The sequence below is a fragment of the Eutrema salsugineum genome, unplaced genomic scaffold (assembly GCF_000478725.1).
Source record: "Eutrema salsugineum unplaced genomic scaffold, Eutsalg1_0 scaffold_4, whole genome shotgun sequence".
NCBI lineage: Eukaryota > Viridiplantae > Streptophyta > Magnoliopsida > Brassicales > Brassicaceae > Eutrema > Eutrema salsugineum.
In genome coordinates this window covers 5566216-5584858 of record NW_006256686.1, presented here as the reverse complement: position 1 = coordinate 5584858, position 18643 = coordinate 5566216, and the positions used below count along the sequence as shown (strand labels likewise).

Genomic DNA, 18643 nt, shown 5'->3' with positions numbered 1-18643 from the left:
CTTTCCAAATTTAGAAACTTTCCTAAAATAGAAATATTCTCAAAATAGAAAGTTTCATCATCAGCATTCAAAATTTTCTCAAAACAATCCCTAACAAAATCAATCTCATGTTTCAGATGTCAAACATTCAGAAATGTGAATTCGAAGCCCTTCACGTCTCCGGGGATAACTACCTCGAGTGGGCCCTAGACATGCGCTTGTTCCTCGCATCGAAAGAACTCGATGCGTGTATTACCGACGGTAACACCGCATCCCGTAAGGGACAGTCTCAGGCGATATGTCACATACGCCATCATCTGGCCCCGAGCCTTAAGCAGCAATATCTCACTCTTGAGAATCCACTTGAATTGTGGCAAGCGCTGAAAAAGCGATATGACCATCAGAAAATGGTCCAGTTGCCTCAGGCAGATTTCGACTGGAAGAACCTTCGGTTCCAGGACTACAAATCCGTAGATGATTACAACAACGAACTCTTTCGTATTGTTGCCATCCGGAAACTCTGTGGCGAGGATGTGACAGATAATGATCTCCTCGAGAAAACATTATCCACATTCAGCACAGAGAATGTTGTGCTCCAACAACAATACCGTGCAATGAAACACACATTGTACGAAGACTTGTTGTCCTGTCTTCTCCTCGCTGAGAAGAATAACCAGCTGCTTATGAGGAACAGCGCTATGAGGCCCCCGGGATCGGCTCCTGTCCCAGCTTCTCGTCAAGAGTCCTACCATGTTCAACCCGATAGATCCTCAGATCACCGCCGTGGACGTGGTAATGGACGTGGTAATGGCCGAGGACATGGACATGGAAGACGTGGACGCGGACATGGTCGTGGCAACCGACCTAACCTCAGTTATGGTCCTGGTCGTGGTCGAGGCATCACCAAGCCGACCCGCCACACCAACCCCGATCACTCTGCTTGTACCAGATGTGGGATGTTCAACCACCCAACAAAGCAATGTCGCACCCCCAAGATCCACTGCGATCTATACCAGAAGTACGGAAAAGCTCCTGCTGAAGCCAACATGACTTAGCCAGTCGATGCTGCTAACCTGGAAGGTGACGACCTCCTTGATGATGAGAACACCACAAACGAGCAGACCGACCCCATGGACTATGAAACAGCTGATCTCCTCGATTAATTCAATCATCTGAAACTCTGATACAATTTGATTTTGTTCTTTATTTTTTCATTTTGGGATTTGTTTCATTTTTTTTTCCATTTGCCTTTATTCTCAGACACTGCTTTACTTTATGATTTATCACATTTTCTGAATTCCTCAATACTGAATTCTATCTTCTATTCATAATAAAGCACACCAGCAAATGGAAACCATAGTCGTAGATAGTGGATCCAGCCACACTATCTTAAGAAACAAAAGTTACTTCATAAACCTAACCTATCAAACCGCAAATATTAGCACCATCGCGGGTCCCTCAAACCTTATCGAAGGATATGGCCATGCCTATGTGTTGCTATCAAATGGCACACAACTTGAAATACCAGATGCTCTATATTCTCCTAGTTCGAAGAGAAATCTTCTGAGCTTCAAGGATATAAGACAGAATGGTTTCCACATAGAAACCCAAGGTCAAGGGAACAAAGAATCCCTCATAGTCACTAAAACCGTAGACGGCCATAAACAAATCCTCGAAACCATACCCGCGCTCTCTACTGGACTTTACCATGCTAAAGTCAGTATGATTGAAGCTAATACCACTCTCAAAGCCCGGTTTACTGATTATACTATTTGGCACGACCGGCTCGGTCATCCCGGTGCAAATATGATGCGTAAACTAATTCAAAACTCTCAAGGGCATACCCTCAAAGAAAACCGAGCTTATCCTCAACACCTCATGTGCACAGCTTGTTCTCAAGGCAAATTGATCACTCGGCCTTCACCAGTTAAAATCTCTAAACAAACACTTCATTTCCTAGAAAGAATCCAGGGTGATATCTGTGGACCTATACATCCATCTTCCGGACCATTCCGGTACTTCATGGTCCTTATAGACGCATCGACCCGTTGGTCATATGTTTGTCTCTTGTCCTCTCGGAACCAAGCCTTCGCTAGGTTCTTGGCCCAAATCATAAAATTGCGGGCCCATTTCCCTGACTTTCCACTAAAGACTATCCGCCTTGACAATGCTGGTGAATTTACCTCACAAGCGTTTAATGACTACTGTATGGCCATAGGGGTAACCGTGGAACATCCTGTAGCACATGTCCATACTCAAAATGGATTGGCTGAATCATTCAATGGATAGCCCGACCATTACTCATGAGATCAAAGCTCCCGGCCTCAGCATGGGGACATGCAGTATTACATGCTGCTGAACTCATACGCATCCGGCCATCTAGTGAACACAAATATTTCCCATCCCAACTACTCTCGGGTCATTAGCCAGACATCTCCCATCTCAAAACATTTGGGTGTTCAGTATATGTACCCATTGCTCCACCACATCGAACCAAAATGGGACCTCAAAGAAGGATGGGAATATATGTTGGTTTTGACTCTCCCACCATCATAAGATATCTCGAGCCAACCACTGGAGATCTCTTCAAGGCCAGATATGCGGATTGCCAATTCGATGAATCGGTATATCCCTCTTTAGGTGGTGAGACAAACAAGCTGGTCAAAGATCTTTCATGGAATCAAACATCATTAAATTGGCAAGATCCTCGGACTCTAGAATGTGATTCAGAGATCCAAAAGATTATTCATTACCAAAAGCTAGCTAATCAATTGCCAGATTCCTTTGCTGACCCGACCAAAGTAACCAAATCGTACATCCCAGCTTGTAATGCACCAGTACGAATAGCTGTCCCAACGGGACAGACCCAAGTTGCTACAGAGTCTGCACCACGTCTCAAATGGGGCAGACCTCTCGGTTCCAAAGATAAGAATCCCCGGAAATCAAAGAAAGGTGCAATAACCGAAACCGGGATTCCTGCAATATCAGACATAGCCGCGGCTGAGACTCAATCTAATGAACCCTCAATGGAAGTTCGGGACGCCGAATCTCCAGGTTCAGAAGATAACAATGAGATCTCCATCAATTACAATATGTCCGGAATACAATGGAATCGAAAAGAAGTCGACTTAAATGCACTCTTTGCATACAAAGTAGCACTTGATGTTGCGCTCACGCAAGAGGATCTAGAACCCACGTCAATAACACAGTGTACACATCGAACAGATTGGCTAAAATGGAAAGAAGCCATAAACGTGGAGTTAAAGAGTCTCAAACTCAGAAACGTGTTCGGTCCGATCATCCGGACCCCATCACACATCAAGCCAGTGGGCCACAAATGGGTCTTTGTGCGCAAAAGGAACGAACTCGGTGAAGTCGTTCGATACAAAGCACGGCTTGTAGCACAAGGATTCTCACAGAGACCCGGAATCGATTATGAGGAGACTTATTCTCCAGTGGTGGATGCAACAACATTCCGATTCCTCATAAGTCTGGCCATAAGAGAAAATCTTGATCTGCGGTTAATGGATGTTGTAACCGCATATCTCTATGGGCCCCTGGACAACGAAATATATATGAGACTCCCAGATGGCATTGAACTAAAAGACAAAAATGCATCTCGAGATCAATACTGCATCAGGCTGAACAAATCCTTGTATGGACTGAAACAAAGTGGGCGTATGTGGTACAACCGCCTCAGCGATTACCTCATCAAAGAAGGCTACAAAAATGACCCCATCAGTCCATGCATCTTCATCAAGAAGTACTCAAACAAAGGATTTGTAATCATAGCAGTATACGTGGATGATCTAAACATCCTCGGAACATCTGGTGAGATCTCCCAAACAGTCGACTGCTTAAAAGCAGAATTCGAAATGAAAGACCTAGGCAAAACAAAATACTGTTTGGGATTACAACTTGAGTACATCAAAGGAGGAATCCTTGTGCATCAATCGGCTTATATCGAAAAGGTACTCAAGCGATTTAATATGGACCAAGCTCACCCATTGACCAGCCCAATGGTAGTTAGAAGCTTAAGTGATGACCCTCTTGGTCCCAAAAAGGATGATGAAGAAATCCTTGGTCCTGAAAAGCCATACCTCAGTGCTGTAGGAGCGTTAATGTACCTGGCTAGTCACACTAGACCAGACATATGTTTCGCCGTGAACCTCCTCGCTCGATATAGTTCATCTCCAACTCAGAGGCACTGGAACGGTATAAAACATCTCCTAAGATACCTTCGAGGTACTCAAGACTTAGGACTCTTCTATACTAACCAAAATAAAGATGGGTTAGTCGGCTTCGTCGATGCAGGATATCTATCAGATCCGCACACTGCCAAGTCTCAAACTGGCTACGTTTTTACGCATGGAGGAACAGCCATCTCTTGGAGATCAATGAAGCAGACACTCACTGCCACTTCATCAAACCATGCTGAAATCCTAGCCATTCATGAGGCTAGTAGGGAATGCGTCTGGCTGCGCTCCATGACTCAGCACATCCGCAGAGATTGTGGTATGGACGAAGACACACAGCCCACGGTGATGTATGAAGACAACGCGGCATGCATAGCTCAGCTCAAGGAAGGATATATCAAAGGAGATCGGACGAAGCACATTCTACCGAAGTTCTTCTCAACCTCAGACTGGCAGAAGGACGGCACTCTCAGCGTTCAGCAGGTCCGATCCAGTGAGAATTCAGCTGACCTCTTCACCAAATCATTGCCTACTTCAACACACCGGAAGCTCGTCAAACAGATAGGAATGTATAGACTTAGAGATCTGCAGTGATGCTACAATCAGGGGGAGTAATGCGTGTTGTACTCTTTTTCCTTCACCATGGTTTTGTCCCACTGGGTTTTTCCTGGTAAGGTTTTAATGAGGCAACATTCCCCAGCGCATTATCGAGATCCCGATTGAGTAGCTGACCCAGTTCACTCGTCCAAGGGGGAGTGTTATAACACATATCATATATGGACTCTTATACCGGCCCATTAGGCCCATCAGGGCATTGTACTTAACCTAGATTCCCTATGTACTCTATATATACATTCCAGTGATTAATAAAGTTTCTAAGTTTTCACAACAGTACTTACATTATCATAAAACAATGTTACTTAATTTTTTTAGAGTTATGTTTTTCGGAGGACAAGGAAATGTTAACGCTTTTTATACAAATTTAAAAATCCTTTTACCAAAAAAAAAAAAATTTAAAATCTTAAATCTCATAAGAATTTAGTTTTTTTTTATATATCATGGCACAACAACAAATTCTCCCAACACGTATGTTGATTCTATGTAACTATGTTAAAAGTAATAATTTCAGGTTATCCGTATATCTACCTCTTCCCCACTTCAATAGGAAAGTGCAAGCAAGTTTTTTCGAGTCTTTTGGCGACATAAATTTAAAACCGACCGAGGAACTTTACTTTTGTAAAAGTGAGATTGTGCACATAGGAAATAGAAAGTTGATAATTGGAAATTTTATAATTTATTACTAAATTAAAATATAAAAAACCACCGCTTGGTCTCACCACTCAAGTTCGAACGTATGGCTTGTGGGCACAAACTCCTGTACTAACCTTTAGATACTAGCGGCACGAGGGGAGTTCTATTTTATGCGGTTTTTATTTTTTGATCAATTAGAAATGTGTGTGATCAATTTATTTGGTTTTTAATTTTATTTTGAACACCAAGACCAGTGTCTTCTCTTCAAAACATTGTCTTACAAAAAGAGAGAAATTCAATTTCTAAAATCGAGCTTTAAATGTTCTAAACATTGATGAGCACAACATTTTTGTCAATATTGTCACAAATTTAAACGTTTGCTTTTTGTCTTCTTTGAAAAATCAAATGCTGAAAAACTGTTACAACTCTCTCCTTTTCTTAAAAAAACTCTCGTCTCTCTCCTTTTCTTCTTGCTGAGTTAATTGAATGCTGCAAAAGAGAAATAGAATAACTTAAAACAAAATTTGCACTTATCGACCAGAAAAAGGGTTCAATTCAATGTAATCTACCTATTTATACTATTTTAAAATTAATTTATAGTAGTGAAAAAAACCTTCCATATATATCATGGAACAAACTGGAACACACATGGGCCTCTCTTATTTAAGTTATTTTCTTCTTCGGGTGATTTTTAATAATGTTTCTTATATAGTTTTATAATAATATTATTGCTTTTAGTATCTCTCCATAATCGTCAAAATAAAAGAAAGAGAGTCTTCTTGTATTTATCCTTCCTCAGAGTAACCCAAACGGTTTTTGATTAGATATTGGCCTGTTCATATGTTCTTCCTCTCTAGAAACATAAACCTCTTTCATTAGAAAAAAAGGACCAATCTCTGTGAACAAAATACATCCCTTGTACTTCAGATCTACAAGCAAAATTCGTACCATATTACAATTTGTGTTTGTTTATCTGAAGTTTATGGGAATAGCTTTAGTCGGATCTATTCATATGTTGTGGATCCTCTTTTTTCTCTTTATGTAATCTTAACCTCATCATCAAGTTTTGATTCTCAGAAGGTTATATAATACTTTGTAAGATTATATATGTGTATATGTATGGAGATGGATAGCCAGATAGTTTATGTTGTTTGAGGATTAGATTTAAAGCCAAGTTGGGTAATCTTTCCTTTTTTCTTGCCTCCTCATTCACATACAAACCCTATCTATCCGTACAAAATACTAAAAAACCCTAACTTTCCCTCTCTCTTATCATTTCTACTTCCACGAGAAAGGATTATACACGGATCCATCACACCGATGAAAAGCTTGCATGTGACGGCCAACGGCGGAGATCTGGCGGAGAACTGTGGAATACTCGCCGGAGACGCTGATGATGCTGTTTTGATGGATGGAATGGATGGGGTCAGTAGAGAGATCTGGCTAGATGACCATGGAGGAGACAATAACCATCATCATGGTCATGGTCATCATGAAGATGATGATTTGATTGTTCATCATGACCCATCAATCTTCTACGGAGATCTACCAACGCTTCCTGATTTCCCATGCATGTCGTCATCATCATCGTCTTCAACATCTCCGGCTCCTGTCAACGCAATAGTCTCCTCAGCTTCTTCCTCCTCCGCAGCTTCTTCCTCAACTTCCTCCGCTGCTTCTTGGGCTATATTGAGATCAGACGGTGAAGATCCGGCTCATAACCAAAACCAATACGGATCAGGAAACTGTGATGTAGAGTCTTCTGCCGCCGCATTGCAATCCACTGCTTCCATGGAGATTCCGTTAGAGAACAGTCAAGGCTTCGGTTGCGGCGAAGGTGGTGGTGATTGCATTGATATGATGGACACTTTTGGCTACATGGATCTACTCGATAGCAACGAGTTCTTTGATACATCAGCCATCTTTAGCCAAGACGACGACACGCAAAACCCTAACTTGATGGACCAAACGCTCGAGAGACAAGACCAGATGGTTATTCCGATGATGGAGAACTATAACAACAGTGGAGGAGACGACATGCAAATGATGAATTCGTCTTTGGAACAAGACGATGATCTTGCGAGTGTGTTTCTTGAGTGGCTCAAAAACAACAAGGAGACTGTGTCGGCTGAGGATTTGAGGAAAGTGAAGATCAAGAAAGCGACGATTGAGTCGGCTGCGAGAAGGCTAGGCGGTGGTAAAGAAGCGATGAAACAGCTTTTGAAGCTGATTCTTGAATGGGTCCAAACGAATCATCTACAAAGAAGACGCACCAACACAAGCAACAATCTCTCTTATCAACAGTCATACCAACAAGACCCTTTTCAAAACCCTAACCCTAATCACAACAACAGTATAATCCCACCGTCTGACCAAACATGTTTCTCACCTTCCACATGGGTTCCTCCTCCACAGCCACCACAACAACCGGCTTTTGTCTCGGATCCAGGTTTTGGATACATGCCTGCTCCGAACTATCCACCACCACCGGAGTATCTTCCTTTACTTGAATCTCCACCGTCATGGCCACCGCCACAGTCTGGTCCCATGCCACATCAGCAGTTCGCTATGCCTCCAAACTCGCCGTATAGTCCATTTCAAGACCCTGGAGGTGGTTTTAACGGATACAACATGAATCCTTATCAATATCCTTATCTTCCTTCCGGACAAATAAGAGACCAGAGGTTGCTGCGTTTGTGTTCCTCAGCAACTAAAGAGGCAAGAAAGAAAAGGATGGCGAGACAGAGGAGGTTCTTGTCTCACCACCATAGACATACCAACAACAACAATAATCCAAACCAGGCTCAACTCGGAGAAACCTGTCCTGTGGTGGCTCCACAACTTAATCCGGTGGCTGCAACTGCTACCGGCGGGACTTGGATGTATTGGCCTAATGTTCCGGCTGTGCCACCTCCGGGAGCAGCTCAGTTACCGGCGATGGAGACTCAATTACCACCCATGGACCGAGCTGGCTCTGTTTCTGCTATGCCACGTCAGCAGGTGGTGCCAGATCGCCGGCAGGTACGGTACATGCAAAATCATCCTTCTCATTGTTAAGATTTTAACAACATGCAAAAAGAGTTGTGTAATTGCACCAATCGTTGATTGTTGAAGAAGATGATTGATGATTATGTTTGCAATGGAAAATGAAATGACTTTGATTTTGATTTTGGGTTTGTTTTTGATTCATTTTTAGGGATGGAAACCAGAAAAGAATTTGCGGTTTCTATTGCAGAAAGTCTTGAAGCAAAGCGACGTGGGTAATCTCGGAAGAATCGTCTTGCCAAAAGTAATTAACTTCGAATTGCTTGTACACTTTGTTTTCCTTTTTTTTCCTATATTTTTTTTTCTTTAGTTTCTTTGTTAAATGTAAATATATTTGGTAATTTTTGTTAGTTTCACTCTCTTGCTTAATTTTAATTTTTACTGAATTTATAAAAAAAATGTGAGACAGAAAGAAGCTGAGACGCACTTGCCGGAGCTAGAGGCAAGAGACGGCATCTCTCTCGCCATGGAAGACATTGGAACCTCTCGTGTTTGGAACATGCGCTATAGGTAATTACATTAATCAATGAACTTGTTAGTGTTTAATTAATGTATACAATGATCATGTATTTGTCAAGAATTGGAACTCGACCAATCTTTGGTAAGTTCAATTTTCTTCTTTATATGAGTTGCAGATTTTGGCCTAACAACAAAAGCAGGATGTATCTCCTCGAGAACACCGGTACGATTTTGAAAACATAACACACATTAATACATTTTCATTTCTTTAAATCGTTTTTTGTTTTTTGATTTATCTATTTTTTTTCTAATTTCCTTGACATTTTGCAGGCGATTTTGTGAAAACAAATGGGCTCCAAGAAGGTGACTTCATAGTCATATATTCCGATGTCAAGTGTGGAAAATACGTAAGACAAAAAAAAAAAACACATCACGTTTTCGTCTTCTTTGATTCAATTTCAATATATTCACTCTCTCATCATTAATTAAATTTTCTTATATTATGACAGTTGATACGAGGGGTTAAAGTAAGACAACCGGCGGGACAAAAGCCGGAGACTCCACCGTCGTCAGCAGCTGCGACGAAGAGACAAAGCAAGTCGCAAAGGAGCATTCACAACAACTCTCCGTCGGCGATTGTGCTCGCGACTTCACCAACTTCTCAAACTGTTAAATGAAAAAAAATATATATATAAATATATTATTATTATATGTAACAAATAATAAAGAGGCGAAAAAAAGGAAAAATGGCAGCGTATCTAAGTGTGCCACTACTCGTGCATGCATGGGATCTCTTAGACAAATGGACAGTCATGATTAAAGGCAAGTTTTTGGTCGAGGTCCAGGTTTTTACTCCATTTTTTGCTTTTTCTTTCTCGAGTCCTTTTAACTCTCTTTTTTTTGGGTCTTTTACCGTCTGGATATTGTAGAGATGATTAATTCTGGAAATGGTGGTTTGTGTTATATTCAAGGAGAGATGATTACAGTTTCTTTGTTGTTGTAATTTTTTTATTCTACGTATTAAGCTCATTTCTAATAGTTGAGCTTACATATATGTGAATGTTTTGTGAGTATAAATGTGTTTTATGGATACTAATAAATAATAATAAAATGTTAATGTTCGTAGTTATTCTTATTCGCAAAGAGTCTTTACGTCATTTGTTAGACTTGTATGAAAGGAAAGTTATACTTATAGTTATACTTAATATTCTTGTTAGTTATACGTCATTTCGATTAGCAATAGTATTTTTGATTTCTTATGTAGTTAGAGCATGTCGAGTAGGGGTTCATCCCCATGCAAAATGCAATTAAAAAAAAAGGAAAAAAGCTCATATTCGACGGATCGGTTCATCCGGTTGAACCTGATGAATCCATCTCTTATCTACGTAATTTGAGGGGATTGGAGGAAAATTGAGGTAATTTTGGATGAGGAAAAAAAATTATCGGCCCAATATTTATTTCTCTTTCCCCGATATTTTTTTTTCTTTCTCTCGTTTCCTTCTCTGGCGATTCAAGAGAATCCGTCGATTATGTTCAAACCGGCGAATTTTTCTGGTGGGTTGGTAATCCTAGCATCGCGCTTCCGTCTCATCGTCAAGGTAATCCTTTGGTCTTCAGTTCTCGGTTTATTTTTAACGAATTCGTAGGATTAGGGTTTCGTATATTTGGGGAAAAACTGGAAATCCAAAATCGGTGTTTTTTTGGGGATTTTGGGTGGATTACGGATGCTTGCCTCTTATTTGATACCCGTAATCGATTTTCTGTATGGTATTTGACTGATTTCCATGAAATTCAAATCGATGAAATTAGGGTTTTTTGAGATAGGGAAAAATTTTGGGGCTTTTCTTTCGGGGTTGCAATTTGGGTAGAAAACATGGTTTTTGTTTCGGTTTAGCTCTATTTCGGATTGGATTGCATGGTTGATGATATATGTGATGGATTTATATGCGATGAAATTAGGGTTTTCTGAAATTTGGGGAAAATTTTGTGTGCCTTTATTTTGGGGTTTCATTTGCGGTTTACTACAGTGAAATACATGTGCTTTAACTCTATTACAAATTCGCTTGCATGGTTGATGATATAATTGTTCAATTTTTATGCGATGGGTTAATGGTTTCTTCCATTTGCATCATTCGGGTTTAGGTTTAGAGGGTATATCGATGATGATTCATATATGTAGTATGATTTGCTGTTTGAAATATGTGATCTTATTTGATTTATGTGAGTTGCATCATTCGGGTTTAGGTTTAGAGGCTTTATCGATGATGATTCATATATGTGATATGATTTGGTGTTTATAATATGTGATATTATTTGATATATGTGCTTTGCATCATTCGGGTGTATGGTTTCTGTTATATGATTTGATCATCTTGCCTTTTGCCATTGTCGATGTTAAGTAGTTATCGATGATGATGTTGTTATTGATCATGTTTTGTTTATCGACAGATAATGCCATCTTACAGCTGCAGATCTTCTGAAGAAGAGGTCTCGTACTGGGCATACGCCGATGCCACTTATAGCATACCGGAGAAGTGCTTCTGTGGTCGTATTGTGAAGCTTCAAACCGACGCTTCCGGTCGCAAGTACTATTCTTGCCCGGAATGGATTGACGAGGTTTGCTTTCTATCTTTGTCATTCATCTATTTCTTTATTTGAAGTTGTATTTTTATGTTTCAAATAACTTACTGTTTTTAATGGTTGTAGGGCACCTTTGACCACATTCACCAATGGTGGGATCACGCGGTAACCAAACAATGCGAAATCCTCGCCACAAGGATAGAAAATCAGGAGGATCTCATCCGCAGTGTTCATTGCGGTAGAGTCCACTCTGTGGATCCCTCATTAGGAGACGTCCGTGAAGAGTTAGCAAGGCTGCAGTCCGAAGTCAGGGTTTTGAAGGACGAGCTTGATAACCGAGGTGACACTATCTTGAAGCTCTTATTTGTTTGTGTCATTGCTGCTACTGCTTACATCTTTAGGATTTAGAAATTGCATCACTGATGCATTCGTTAATGTTACTTTTAGTACTTAACTTCGGCTTATATCTTGTTATGTTTTTTTGTGAGGAAAATTTGGACTCTGCGGAAATGGTAGTTGAGGGCATATGGAACCGACCGTGTGAAGGTTAGTTCTTTTCAAACTTGAATGCTTGTTAAGTTGTTCTCTGTTAGTTCATTTGAAACTTGAATGTATGGTTAATTGTTCAAACTGGTAGTTTAGGACTGTACTTTCGTTATCAATGCTTGATAGGACAGGATAGGTTTACGTCTTGTGTTAAATGGTAGTACAAACCTGTTTGACAATGTTTACTAATTCATCGAGAACTTGAAATCTCATTTTAAAAGACTCCCAACTACTAATTCATTAAACGTAAAAGACACTTAGCCATAAATACACAAAAAAGACTGTCAACCATAATTTTAAAAGACACTCACCAACAAATTTAACTCTCTTTAACTCTCTCTTTTCACACTTAACCTCTCTTCTCTCATTAACACTCTTTCACAATAAACCTCTCATCACTCTGTTCAATTCCTTCTCGCCTTCCATTATCTTTTTAAACCTTGTACTCTCTTTCACTCTTTTCTCTTTTTGTGATCTAATTCTCTCGCTTGACTTCTTGTTTCACTCTTGCACTCTCGAGGTTCTTTTATCTCTTTTTGTCTTCTTCAACTCGTCAAACTCGTTCAACCTCGTTTCAATCTTTATGGCCTCTCAGAACTCGTTCACACAGTCCGAAGGGTTTGTAAACCTCCTAAACATTCAGTTAAACACTGACTCTTACTCACCGTGCATAGAATTGGGATCATCAGATATTCCTTTGTTTAGTACACAAGGATCTGATGATCCTGCTGAATCTGCTCTGAAGAGAAAAGCCTGGTCGCCTAAGGAAGACTTGATCCTCATTAGTTTGTGGCTCAACACCAGCAAGGACCCCATTGTCGGTAATGAACAGCGAGCTAGAGCATTTTGGAAGCGTATTCAGGTGTATTACAACAACAGCAAAGATCTAGTTGGGCTGCCAAGAAGAGAGTGGTCTCAATATAAACAGCGATGGGGAAGGATCAATGATCAGGTGTGTAAGTTTGTAGGATCTTATGCGGCTGCGCAGAAGGAGAAAAGAAGCGGTCAGAATGAGAACGACGTGATGAAGCTGGCGCATGAGATCTTTTTCAACGACTACTCCATTAAGTTTGCTGTGGAACATGCCTGGAGAGAGTTGCGGTTCGACCAGAAATGGTGCACAACTAGCAAAGTCCAAGACGGTGCCTCAACAAAAAGAAGAAAGGTTGAAGACTCGGCTCAGTCATCAACCTCCATACATGCAAGCGAGAATGAAGATGTGGTGGAGGGTCGTCCACCTGGAGTGAAGGCGGCGAAGGCCAAAGCAAAACAGTCAGGACGTGGTAAATCCGACAACAGGGACATGAAAGAGTTTTCTTCCATGTGGGAAATGAAACAAAGGGATCTAGAGTTGAAAGATAAGATAAGAGACAAGAGGATTCTTGAGAATCTTTTGGCTAAGAAAGAGCCGCTAACTGAGATTGAAATGGCACTCAAGAACAAGCTAATTTGTGCTATGTATGATCTTTAGGGTATGAACTCTGTTATTCACTTTGTTTTAGATCTAGTTTCTATGTTATTGCTTCATCAGGTTTGTATGCTATTTAGATAATAAATTTTGATTTGCTATGGGTCTTAGACTTGTTGCATTTACTGGTTTGGGTTGTGTGATTTTTAGATAATGAAGTCTTGTATTTAAACTCTTGTCATCTTTGATATATCAAAGTGTCGACTATGTGTTGCTTTGTTGTTTTATCACAGCCACATATGTCTAATTCTATTTACGTTTTTTTTTTCAGGTACTGTCACTGCAACTTGGCCAGTACAACTTGGCTTTTGATCCGTGACCACATTCACCAATTTTAGAGGGGCCATGAAGGTTTTGTCTGCATTCTATTGTAACCGCTTATTTTATGTTGTAATGTAAACCATATGTTCTCAATTATCATTTTAGCCACATATTTTAACTTTCTGCCGTGTATTTATATGACATATAACATAAGTATGTTCATTCAGATTTCCAGACTTTGTTCTTTCTCATCTGGCTCTCAAATTTGTTTTCTATTTCACCTTGCTATCAAAGCGTTTCTTCTTTCTTACTTTCACACCGGCAACGTGTTTGTCTCAAATCTCTTCATTCCTTACCACTTTTTTAAAAACACCAAAAAATGGCAGCATCTTCAAGCAATGGATATGATGATTCATTAGATGATTCACAAGATGATGCATTTGATGATGCAATTGATGATCAATTCGATGAGATGTTCGATCAGAAGTTTGAAGCCATGTTCAATTCTATGGTAAGCAGCAAGCTGAAAGAAAAAAAAAACTATTTATTGAAAGAGAGCGAGAAGAAGGTCACAAGCGGTTATGGAACGATTATTTTAGTGATGATGCAATTTATCCGTCACAAATATTCCGACGCCGTTTTAGAATGAACAAGGACTTGTTCCTGCGTATTGTTGACCGCCTCTCCAATGAAGTTCCGTATTTTCAACAAAGAAGAAATGCTATCGGAAGATTAGGTCTATTCGCTCTACAAAAGTGTACGGCAGCTATTCGTGTAATGGTGTACGGTACGGCAGCTGATGCAGTTGACGAATATTCTCCGGCTCGGGGCTAGTAAAACATTATTATGCTTAGAGAATTTCACTGAGGGCATAATATCCTTGTTCGGAGATGAGTATCTGAGAAGACCCACAGCTGATGACCTTCAACGGCTACTGAACATTGGAGAGGATCGGAGCTTTCCCGGGATGATAGGAAGCATTGATTGTATTCTCAAACTCTGGACCCTAAACCTAGAGGAGTGGCCAGCGTTTGGATTACACCTAGAAGAATTTGAGAGGAGTAAAGGGGTTTTCACTTTCTTCTCTATCTCCCTTATTGCACGAGCGAATAATATGAAGGCAGATCTCCTAGCACGCAGTGTTCGAGTCTACCCTCAAGACATGATCTATGTAAACTCAGTACCTCCAAACTGGACTTCTATGTCCTCGTAGGTACTTAGGCTGTTGACAAAAAAAAAACGAATGGCTATATTCGATACAATTTAGAAGAATTCGAACAAAAAGAAGGAAGCAGAAATTCTCATGTTGATAGGACGTATTCTACACGTATGCCTACAAATGTCTTAAATTTGATGATGGCAAAACGAAACGAAGTCCGTGACCGAGAAATACATGAACGCTTGAAAGAGGATTTAATCGAAAATATCTGGAATAAATTTGGTTAAGTTTTTTTTATATTTTAAATATTGTATATTTTTAAGATTAGGTGTAATAAATTATTGTATGTTTTAAGATTATGTGTAATAAATTATATTTTTATTATAATAAATATTTTTTTTTAATTAAAAAAATTATTATTTTAATTGGAATGAACGATTCACTACTGGAACCTGAATTTTACACGAGGTTCTTCACAAACTACACAAACCCAAAAAAATGTTTTTTTAATCGAATGAACTCTTCTATAGGAATCACCACTAGACGTGCGAAAATGAATAGAAAAAACAAAGCCCAGCCCAAAGTTTTGTCACAGCCCATATTTTTTTGGGATAGATTTATTTAGGAATCAGGATTTTTAGTGGTTATTTCTCTCTAGTTCTCTAGTATCGTGTTCAGATGGTGCTTCTCTTATTTGAGCCCTTTCATTCTTTATTTGGATATGCGTTTTATTTGTTTGGGTTTTTGTGTTCATTTTGACTTTTGTATTTTTTCGAATCGGATTCAAAAGTACAATAAAGACCAGATGACCAAAATATATAAATATCTATCTGATGCATAAAAAATGAAAATGGATTATAATATTGCTCGCTTGCATGTACATCATTTTCTTCATTGCTTTTAATCAATCAAACAAAAAAAACTGCATTTGCATATAATAGAGAGATCCAAGATGAAGATGATTGACCACCTACCCCATCACCTACTACTACTACTAAGGCATGATTCATGCAGTCAGGCATGAGAGGCTTGAAGAAACATATGACTTAATGAGACAGAAAATGAAAAGTGAGTTAATGAAGAATATCTGATCTCAATATCTCATTATTATGAAAGTGAAGTTGATTACAAAAAGAGCAGCGTGGGAGTGGAACAGTTTCAGATGTTGATAAAGACGTGACACAGTTGACAAAACTTATGTTGGTGCTAATCTAATCAGAGATTCCTCATGTTTTTATCTTTCTTCTTTTATAAAGTTGCATGAGATTTTATATCTGGAATTGGATAACAAAAACTGCTTTAATTAAGTAGTCTTATTATGATCAAAATATGCATTTTGTCAACAAAGGATCCAGTCTTTTTTGTTGTTTCCCATTTCAAACAGGATCTAGATTCCAGATGGTGTGACCACCTTAGAGATACACTCATATTCCAAGAATTTAAATATTTGCTTGCTTTGCAACTCCATTTGATTTGAAAAAAAAAAATCAGGATTTTTGGGCTAAGTCTCATCAAGCCAAATCAGATTAGGCCACAACAAATTTTCATCAAAGATTTGTTCGAAAATTCTTTTTATGATCTATGATCTCTTAAGAATTTTAACCGGACACAGACTATCGTCCCAAGAACAATACGATTTTATCTATACAAATTTAAATATTTTTTGGACACCAACCGGATCAAAGACCGGTTTGCTCCATTTAAAAAAAAAATAACAAAAAACTTCTTATCACTTTGTCCCACAACAGAGTCCATTGGGTCCTTTCTTCTTCCAAAAAAGTTGTCGTCTAGAAACCAAAACTATCTAAGATTCCTCCAACTTCCCCATTATCCACCATTGATTCACTCATCACATCTCTTCGGTGACTTTTCAACGGACAAGATTCAAGGAGTAGGGAACATCGCGTGAGTCACAATACAGAAAAGACTTCACCTTTATAAAAGAAAACATCTGGAAAATTGGCTTTGTTCTACCTAAACTTTACGAAAATGTTAAATTTATACCCGATCTTATATCGGGTGCTTAAACATGCTTCATCTTCTTAATAATTTGAATTTCATACCTAATCTTGTTTTTTCGTGCTTAAACCTACTCTCATCCTAACAGTGTTAAAGTTCTGTTAAATGTAGTCTATGTGGCATCTATGTAAGCGACAACATCGTTTTTAATTTCCAAATTCTGAGAGAAAAACACCTAAACGACGAATTTTACTACCGACCAAAACGACATCGTTTTAGTTAATTATTTTTTCTCCTTTCTCTTCAAACCTATCGACTTTCACACAGATAAACTATGGATTTCAAAATCCAGTTCTTAGGTAGGTAGATTCGGTGACGTTGTTGTGTAGATTTTGCTCCCTGGGATGTTGTTATTTTTTTTTGCCAGAAGCCAATCGGAGGTTGTGGATTCGTCTGAGCTACTGTTGTCGGCGCTGGTTTTTTAGTGTATGTTTGAGTGAAGTATCGTCCGGTAAGAACACATATGTCAGCGAGTTGAACTCAGGCGTTAGGGAGAATCGTTAAAGAAAACGCAAAGATGAAAAAATTGGTTACTACAGAGAGACTAGAAAGAAGAAAAAGAAGAAGCTGAAGATTGGGATTTTCATTTTCTGTAATGGAAGATTCATGTTATTGTTCATATTTCTCTTTTCTGATTTCTTTTTTTGTCCTCGTCTGAAAAAACTGTAGATTTTAAGAATTCTCTCTCGTTTTGACTTGAATTCGCTCCTCGAGAAATGGATTTCACACTAATTTATTGAATCCTTAATTATTTGTGGTTTGTCTTCGAAACAACATTATCGTCCCGAACCCTAAATCTGATTTCGACGGCTTTAGCTTAGTGATAGACTTGAGAGGAGAGAACTAAAATTTAGAAAGGAGAAAACTTATTGACTGATTTTGCTTGCATTTACAAGAATTGAAATCACTTGCCGAGATTGCCACTTACTTCAATTCGAAAGCTTGATTGTTCATTCTCACTGTTCTCTTTAGATTTTTTAGCCGTAAGATCTCAGAGTGAAGTGCTCTTTTTTAGCACCAATATTGAAACAATTATGCAAGAACAATGGCAGATTTTCCAATGACTGATTGAGTTTTGTAATCATTTTCTCTTACAGGAAAACCCAGACCTTAAATCTATGGGGTCTGGTACAACTACAATCCTTGATCAAGCGTTTCATCAGGAATTATTTTGTTCTTTTGTTTTATATCAATTTCCGATGAGCCAAACAACATTATTTGGGTTTTTTTTTTCTGAAACTAAGAAAGCCTAAAACACGAAGTTTCTTATGTGGATGCCACATAGACCAGACTTAACAGAATATTTAACAGCGTTTCGATGAAAATTGGTTTACGCACAAAAAACCAACTTTAAGGACGAAATTCAAATTAAAACAAAGATTGAGAATGAAATTTAAATGTTAATATAGAATAAGTATGTTAAAGCACCGTACAAAAGTTCTGGTATAGATTTAACATTTTCCGAAAGTTTGGGTAGAAAAAAGCCAAGTTTCTGAAAACATCTTTCTAAATATACAAAAGTCTTAATTCGAAATTTGAGCGTGCTAATAGTTTAATCAATTAAAGGGATAAAGAAAAGCAACTTTATAAAATCACTAGTACTCAGTAGATTTATACCATTCTTGTCCATCGCTTTTGAGTTTTTAACGTTTTTTTGCTTTCTGATAAAGATACAACTTT

At 38.8% G+C, this 18643-nt stretch overlaps 2 protein-coding genes across 3 annotated transcripts; both read left to right on the top strand.

Moving 5' to 3' along the window:
* Nucleotides 1-6236: 6236 nt before the first annotated feature.
* Nucleotides 6237-10039, top strand: LOC18013562 (B3 domain-containing transcription factor ABI3). 2 transcript variants are annotated; one of them, XM_006418640.2, is made up of 6 exons: nucleotides 6237-8447; nucleotides 8623-8715; nucleotides 8881-8981; nucleotides 9107-9153; nucleotides 9261-9337; nucleotides 9440-10039. In XM_006418640.2, exons 1-6 carry the CDS (start codon nucleotides 6747-6749, stop codon nucleotides 9605-9607), a joined length of 2187 nt encoding a protein of 728 aa, XP_006418703.1. In that variant the 5' UTR covers nucleotides 6237-6746; the 3' UTR covers nucleotides 9608-10039. The 2 variants fall into 2 exon arrangements, 1 of the variants encoding a protein (XP_006418703.1); XR_002898271.1 differs by lacking the exons at nucleotides 9261-9337; nucleotides 9440-10039 and having other exon boundaries at nucleotides 8877-8981; nucleotides 9107-9133.
* A 2600-nt stretch (nucleotides 10040-12639) lies between these two features.
* Nucleotides 12640-13527, top strand: LOC112084406 (glutathione S-transferase T3-like). Its single transcript, XM_024153533.1, has one exon. It carries the CDS (start codon nucleotides 12640-12642, stop codon nucleotides 13525-13527), a length of 888 nt encoding a protein of 295 aa, XP_024009301.1.
* The last annotated feature ends 5116 nt before the right edge of the window (nucleotides 13528-18643 follow it).

Bases quoted from the DNA above. Each gene is read 5' to 3' on its own strand.
- LOC112084406 (XM_024153533.1), top strand. From the start codon at position 12,640: ATGGCCTCTCAGAACTCGTTCACACAGTCCGAAGGGTTTGTAAACCTC.
- LOC18013562 (XM_006418640.2), top strand. From the start codon at position 6,747: ATGAAAAGCTTGCATGTGACGGCCAACGGCGGAGATCTGGCGGAGAAC. The intron at 8,448-8,622 runs GTACGGTACATG...ATTCATTTTTAG, and splicing joins TGGTGCCAGATCGCCGGCAG to GGATGGAAACCAGAAAAGAA. The intron at 8,716-8,880 runs GTAATTAACTTC...AATGTGAGACAG, and splicing joins GAAGAATCGTCTTGCCAAAA to AAAGAAGCTGAGACGCACTT.